Source organism: Rhinatrema bivittatum, chromosome 1, assembly GCF_901001135.1.
Source record: "Rhinatrema bivittatum chromosome 1, aRhiBiv1.1, whole genome shotgun sequence".
NCBI lineage: Eukaryota > Metazoa > Chordata > Amphibia > Gymnophiona > Rhinatrematidae > Rhinatrema > Rhinatrema bivittatum.
In genome coordinates, this window is record NC_042615.1 from 88232071 (window position 1) to 88240069 (window position 7999).

Consider the following 7999-nt stretch of genomic DNA (forward strand, 5'->3'; position numbering starts at 1 on the left):
TGATGTTTGTCCTCTTGGTCTGTGGTATGGAAACCTCTGGATGACTATTTTGCGACTCTTTCGTCACCACCTGCCAGCAGCATTTAATGTGCTTTCTATTGTTAAAATTATTATGCCATTCTCTTGACCATTTTCTTTAATTGATTTTCTCTTTGTATTTCTGTATGTTTCTGATTATTTTTCTTTCGCTGTATTTGTATACTTAACTTAAAAATATTTGAACACAAAAAACCCCTTCTATATTATCAGTCTGAAGTTCAAGGTATAAATGTATACAGATTTTTGTTGCCTTACGCATACACACTGAAGATCCCTCTATATTTTGATGATACACTACTAAATTTTTCCAGATAATTATCACTAGAATTAGCATGTCCTTTTTATGCTTTCCAATATAAGGGATATTGGAAAGAATTATATAAAATGGATCTGTGTCCATTCATCTTACCAAACACACAATAACTCTCTCCCCCCCTCCCCCCCCCCAAAAAAAAAAAAAAAAAAAAAAAAGAGTCACCAAGATCGGCATGCAACAAGGCTTCTCCACTCTCACTATTCCAGCAGTTTGGCCCAGAGCAATAAACAGAAAAAAATAACAGCAGGCAAAATAAAATGCCACTTCTTCACCTATCCCCAACCACTGTTCCCTCTAAGCTATGTGCATGTGCATACACACACAGGTCATGAACCCCACTCACACAGCAAAACACGGTATGCATAAGAAATCCTGATATTATTTGTATTATACCAACTCATAGTGCATAAAATTTGTTCACGGCTTATAAAAAGCTGCACAAAAGAACAATTTTGCACACGTATCTTTACAAACCTTAGAGGAAACGTTGCCCACAACAACACCCTTATACCCACACATTCCCTTCCCTTCTAAGAGACCCTACCTCTCTCTCCCTCCAACATAGAAGAGAGCTTCTTTTTGGTAAATTGACTCCTACTTAAACTCATATTTGAGTAAGTGGATAAGCAAATCATGGCACTGGGGTACTGATCATTTATAAATGCACATCTAAGTGTATATACAGACTGCAGATTTTGCAGTAAAAAACATCAAATTCCCTCTTCCCCCGGTTTGCATAACAGTTGCAATACAAGTCTGCCTCACTCCAGGAGCCATCAGCTGGCAAGAGGAAAGGAGAAATTGCTTCTCTTTCTGCCACATGACCACCACCTCTCATCCCTCCCTTCCTATGACTTAAGTCCACATGCCCATGCTTTGTCCCCTACTTTAACCCTTCCCACCAATTATTTTCTTCTGCAGTCTCATCCCCTCAACCTTCATATCCATGTTCCTATACTCAGTCCATGCAGCCTCACCCCTTTCAACACTTCCCACAGTCCCTACCCATCACCTCTTACTCCCTTTCTCACTCCAAACCAACAATTTGGAGAAGAAGCCAATCTACACACACACACACCTCTCTCACAGGCCGATGCAGAAAAGTGCATTCAAAACACATTTTGAGAGCGTAAATTTTACTGCCGATGCAGCAAAGAGTTTTATGTTCACAAAATGCACGTCCAAGAGTGTGAGTACTACTTTGCACTCTTAGCCAGATAAGCACTCTTCTCCCAACCCTATATTGTGTGTTTATCTGTATAATAATGCCGCCACCCCCCCATCTTCCCAAGTTAAAATATATGATACTGCATCTGGAATTTTAAAAAATTGTAATCTGTGCATTAAAACCATGCACTGAAAACCAGAACACAGTTCAACACTGACAATTGCATCAGCCTGTCAGTTTCTCTGCTACAAGATACTGTGATTGTGGTTTTCCACTTTTGAAACTCCCACACCTGCACCTGAGCAGTGCAGCTTCAAAAGCAAAGTCATGAAGTATCTCATGCATGAAAAGCAGGCAAAGGTGCATTTCTCACTGCTCCAAACTAGAGAGAAGGGGTGATTTAAAAGATTATGCAGCCTCAAGAAAGTAAAATGACAGGAAGGAAAAAACTGGAAAAGAATGTAAAAAACTTGGTTAGGGATAGGACATAGCCATAGTGGTGGAAAACAAGGGAATAAACAAGAATTTTCTAAGAACAATGAAACATTTGTGAAAAACACTAGGGAACAAGGAAAAGGCAAAAATGGAGAAAGATTGGTTTGGAAAATAAAAAAAATGATAAAGAGGCAGAAAGGACAGAAAAAAAACAAAACAATGCCAAGCCAGCAGTTTCAAGAGACTGAAAAGAAAACATACTATGATAAAAGAATAGAAAGAGAGAGAAACAAAAAGGCCAGACACAGCTTTGCAAAACAAATTAAATATTCTCCATCACTTTCAATTTACTACATAATTTTGACTCAATGTCATACAAAACTGTGTGTAGAGTAATGACAGCTCTCCAGACTTTTGCTATAAAATATTCCCTGCAGATATTTTATAAATGTAAATTACCAAGTTAGCATGAGCATCTCAACAATGGATTTAAGAAGTTTTACAAACAGGGTGTGGCCCAGATAAAAGATGGCCATCTATTTCATAAAGTGTGACAATATAAAAATATTCAACCTCAAAAAGAACACTGACATAGGCCAAAAAAAGAGACAACATTACTACGTAAGACTGTTAAGCTAATAAATAAGCATGGGAATCTTAAAAAGGAAAAACTTTCTCCAAAACAGACTAAGCAAGGGATTCTGTATGAATCCTTCCAGAAGGTGGGTGTGTGGATGCGTATGTTATTGACTGCAGTACTACTATAATTTCTAAACTGTAAATCGGGTATTAAATTAAAGCGGCAGATTTGTAACTATAATTTATGTTTACAACTATGGTAGATTTCCTGCTCTAGGAGTCTACCAAAAAAAGTTTCCTATACAGCTCCTGCAATATTTAAAATACATTTATCAATAATACATGTTTCCTAATTACATGCGATATCTGACCTTCAAAGGACTCCTTGTACTGGACAATATTTGGATGTTTCATATTGGCCAATACAGCAACTTCTTTCCTGGACTCCTGCCTCTCTTTGTTGGACATCTACAAATTAAAGAAAAGCCCGCATAAATGAAAAGTCACATTTTTCTCCATGCGGCAAACAAATAAAGTGCACGGCTCTTAAACTTGCAGTACTCACCCTGGAGATATTGATTTCTTTAACCACGTACTGCTTACCATCTTCCTTGGACTTGACCAGGATTGCTTTTCCGAAGGAACCCTCCCCAATCTTATTCACCTTAGCATATTTCTCCATTTTTGCCCTCCTAAGTCATCGTCAGCCGCGAGCCCAAGAAAGGGGCTAAAGCTACTCCGAACGGGGAATTCCCGAACCGAACCCCGAGAACGACGGAGCGTACCAGAACCGACAACCGCGGGAATAATGGAGCATTCGGTGGGCCCCAACCAAATTCCCGGGCAACTAAGGCCGTCTCCCTCTATCTGATGTTATCCGTTGCTCAGCAGCGGCCTCTGCAAAGACGAACAGCGTCAGTTCCCTGTCAGCAGCCGGCCACCTGACCCCACCCCTTAACCATGGCTCCACCAATGAGAAGGCCCCCCCGCGGGTGCCGTCACGTCCTGAAAGAGGTACAGCAAGGTCGGGGCCGCCCGTGTTACTTCCATTGGTATGCAAATTACGCAGAATCCGCGGGATTCCTATAAGGGAGAGAGCGACTAGCGCCTCGCTGCATTTGGAGCCGAGAGAGCGGAACGGATGCTTTGCTTTGTGAGAGGTGCCCATCATGGTTTCTTAGCGTTCGACAGTTCACGTTCTAGTGTAGTTGAACCTTCAGGCGACTCTTTTCAGTGAGCTGTGATTTTCAAAGTCCCGTACCAGATTACTCTTTTAATTCTAGTTGTCCCAACTATTAACTACGCCGTTTTTGCGCTAAAATGTAGAAGATTTATGCAGAGCATATAGTGGGGAAATAGCCATAAGTCAGCTGAAGTAATGGAAGTTCAAGAACAGCGAACAGGATCAACAGCACGAAACTCTTGCTTCACTTTTCTTTATTTGCTGACAGGGGGGGGGGGGGGTGAATGGTGATAAATAGACAAGGCTTAATGGGGGTAAATAGACAAGGCTTAATGGGGAAGATTTAAAATGGTTTTAGTAAAGGGAAGTAAAGGGAAGTCTTGCCTTACAAATCCAGTAACTTTTTTTTATTACATGTGTAAATAAACATGTATATAAAGGTAAGCTGGTTGATACTTTTTTTCAATTTCAATTTATATTTATATTCCGCTTTTTCAGGCACTTTAAAGGGGATTACATTCAGGTACTTGAGGTATTTACTGAACGTAATCTGCTTTGAAGTGCCTGAAAAAGAGGATTTGGATTTTCAGAAATCATGACAAAGTACATGAAGGGCTGCTCACGAAATTAAAACAGTAGGGGGAAGACAAGATGGCGGCATGAATGAGCCACGGACTCCCTGGACTCTTGCTTTGAGCTACAATTTTTCTTTGTTGAAAATGCCCCCAAAAAGGAAGGGAAGAGTTAGAGCAATGATTGTGAACTTTAGTCCTAGAGTGCCACAAACAGGCCAGGCTAACTACAATGACTGTGCATGAGAAAGATTTGCATGTGCTACCTCCATTGTAGCAACTCTATCTCATACATATTCATTCTAGATATCCTGAAAACCTGGCCTGTTTGTGGCACTCGAGGACTGGAGTTTGCCATCACTGAGTTAGTATATATACCTCCGAGACCCAACTCACTCTAGCTCATCATTCCATTCTGGAGTTCATAGCTCTCCTGCCGTGGAGGGGTCAGACCCTGGTGTGGTGGTAACAGGGGAGTGCCTTCTGCTGCTGGGGATGATGTTTCCCTGAGCCCTTTAAATGAGCATCTTCCACCAGCTTAGCATGCTCTTCAACATTCGGGCACCGCAGAGGCGCAGCCTGGTGAGGTGTTTGCTGAAACTGCATCAGAAGGTTGCTGGTTGTGCATGCTCTTTAGATCCAGCAGTGTCTGGTGAGTCCTATGATCTTGCACTCAGAGAGAATCTTTGTCATCATGCCATACTTTGGCTTTCTCAGCCAGAGCTGATTTTATTGCCATTACTAAGCTGACTGTGGTGACCCTAAACTCCCTATGGGAAATCATTTACAAGCTTGGAAATTCTTTCATTGAAAACTCTGCCAAGTTGAATACAATGTCATCAAGGCTGGATTCCTTAGAATCTACTCAAGTTTCTAAATTTCAAGATGTAACTGTTAAAGTTTCTGAACTGGAGGATAAATATAACTGCTTTACAGACTCTGAACTCTATGATTATCCAAGAACCTGGGACTTTAAATCTGAGGTTAGAATTTGTGGAAAACTTCCACAAAAAAATTCAATTTAAAGTTTCTTCATTTTCAAAGAGTGATGGCAGAGGGGCCTAAAATGACACTGATATATGATTGAGACTTGACATATTCTACCTGATAATATTCCCACATTTAATGAAGTGTATTTTCTGCTTTTTAGGCAGAGAGTTAATCGGCCCTCCACTCAGGATTTGAACCTGATGGATTTTCTTGAGTCATCTGCCTTTGAAATTTCTGAGAGATGCTTTATAAGTACTGCAGGATATTCTTTTCTCATGCTAATACCTCTTTTTCTTGCTTATTTGTTAAATTCCCTTGATTTTGTCTCCCCCTCTTGCTTTCTGCTCTCTTTTAGTGAGAGAATATTGTGGAGTTAAGAGTTGGTGAATGGAACCTTATATTGAGTTTCTCCTGTGTTATTGTACAAGGTTAGGTTTGACCTTGTAATATTGTTTTAAGTAGATAAAAAGCTAAGAAAAAAAAAAAAAGGACATTGGAAAGGAATTGGTGTCCTGTTATGAATTTATTTATTTATCAAGTTTTATATACCGTCATTCGGTAATGCCATCACAACGGTTTACATATTTAAACAAGGGATATGAAAGTTTACAAATAACAAAAAGGGAGAAATGAATAAGTAGAACAGAGAATATCGTCAGGGTACAAATAAGGTCAATGTACAGTCAGATAAGGTATAGCAGGTAAGGTAAAGAGGAGTGAGGAAATAAAAAGTATGGGAAAGGTTATGTTCTCAGCTGGAGATGGTTCAGAGATAGGTTGAACTTGGTAATTGAGCATGTTTTCATATCATTTGAGAGTTCAGTTGATGAGATGATGTTGTGAGAGTTAGGGTTTCATTATAAGCTTTGAAAAACAGCCAAGTTTTCAGATCTCTTTTGAATGTTTTCAAATTGGATTGCATTCTAAGGTCCATGGGGAGTGAGTTCCATAATTTTGGGCAAGCGATGGAGAAGACTAGTAAAAGAAAACAAAGGGTATGACTAAATGGTCTGTTTGTTTTTTTTTAATGGAGAATGATCATTAATAGAGGGACTCTGGGATCTGTACTGTTCAACATATTCATAAATGATCTGGAAAAGTGAACAAGTGAGAGAATCAAATTTTGTAGATGACATGAAACTTGTTAAAACCACGATACCTTTAATAAACTGGAACTTTTCAGTAACAGCATTTGATAATGAATGGTGAAGATCCATCAAAGTAAATAAAAAGTAGTCGGCAGATAAAGTTTATAATTCACATCTCCAATACATGCCCCTTGTATAGCCAAAACTGTATGAATCCGGATACCTAAAGGTTCTAAAAATAGGGCAAAAAGCAGTTGAGAGGGGGCAACCCTGACGTGTTCCACGAAAGATCATAAATGTCTCTGACAATTTTACAGCGGTTTGGGGGTGCTTCTATAACTGTTGGATCCAACTAATGTAGTGGGACTCAAGTTCATTTTTCCCAAGGTTTTGAATAGAAAAGCCCAATGAGCCATATCAAAAGCCTTTTCCATATTGACAGTAACAGTACTGCCAGTTTATTCTTTCTTCACACATTAAATAATGTCAACTATTTTACGCACATTATTGGCGGCCATTCTACCAGGAATGAACTAACCCAGAAATCACTTTGTTCAATCGGTTAGCCAAAATCTTGGCTAATATTGTAAGATCTATATTAAGGAGTGTTATAGGTCTATGGTAGGATCATGCCCAGGTTTTGCAATAATTAAATGTCAGCTAGATATGCCTTTGGTAGCAAAGTCCCTTCATGACTGTGTAGGGCGATTTCTCCTGTTTACCAATGATGCACCAGTTATGAATTATAATAGCCATGTACAGGCCAAATTCTGAAAGGCCCCAAAAAGACGCTGTCAGCAAGAGAAGGAACTTTTTTGCCCAGGTGAACTTAACACCTTGTCGCTATGGAAAATGAAGGGGCCTTGTCCTGATACACTGAAGGATATCTTATCAAATGTGCCTGTTTGTCAGTTCCTGTGCAAATATAAAGCAGACAGAGAGGCAAGGACTTACGATCCTAAGCAAGTATCATGTCAGAAAGACCCTTACTCTTGGAGGGGCAGCCTGAGACAGAGAAAAATACTCTCACAGCTTGGCATACAGATGTGGCAAGACCCCTCCCGAAGTAACGGGGAGGGGAGAAAAGGACCTGCAATGCAGCAACCATGCATAACCTGGTGAGGTTATGCATGAGCTGGGATTTATAAGACAAGGGGGCAAGGAAGAAAAAGGGAAGAATGGACCTCCTGGGGAAGCCACCCTGAAAGAAGGTGGAAAAAGGCAAGCAATGGACCTCTGGAGGAAGAGGAGACGCAAACCTGGGGAGAAAACCCAGGAGGCGAGAACCTGTGCTGAGGTGTCCCTGGAAGCAAAAGGGGGGCCAGAGGCAAACCAGCCTTCCCCGTTATCGAGAAGGGAGAAGAGTAGATGTGGCCAGGTGATCAGAGAGAGGAGACTCCGGCTCAGGTGCAAGGAGTGACACGGAGTCATAGCTAAGGAAGGGTGAGAACCAGCCCAGACAGTCGGCAAGCACCAGAGCCAGAAGCTAGCCTCCTTCCTGCATGGCCTGCTCGCTCTGCCAGAAGCAAGCCTCTCCCCTGCCCACGTTCTCCAGCTCTCCAGCTGGAACCTGCTTCAGAGGTGAACAGAGGTATCGCCTGAAGTTGGAATCAGGAGTAAGTAAGTCAG

General features: G+C 40.9%; 1 protein-coding gene across 1 annotated transcript in view; it reads right to left on the reverse strand.

Annotated features, from left to right (window-relative positions):
• NEK1 (NIMA related kinase 1) overlaps positions 1-3468 on the reverse strand; it is a 328757-nt gene extending 325289 nt beyond the window's left edge. Inside the window, 2 exon segments of the mRNA XM_029573804.1 lie at positions 2909-3005; positions 3103-3468. Of these exon segments, the coding sequence (XP_029429664.1) occupies positions 2909-3005; positions 3103-3219 (214 nt within the window). The 5' untranslated portion in view covers positions 3220-3468.
• Between the last annotated feature and the right edge of the window lie 4531 nt (positions 3469-7999).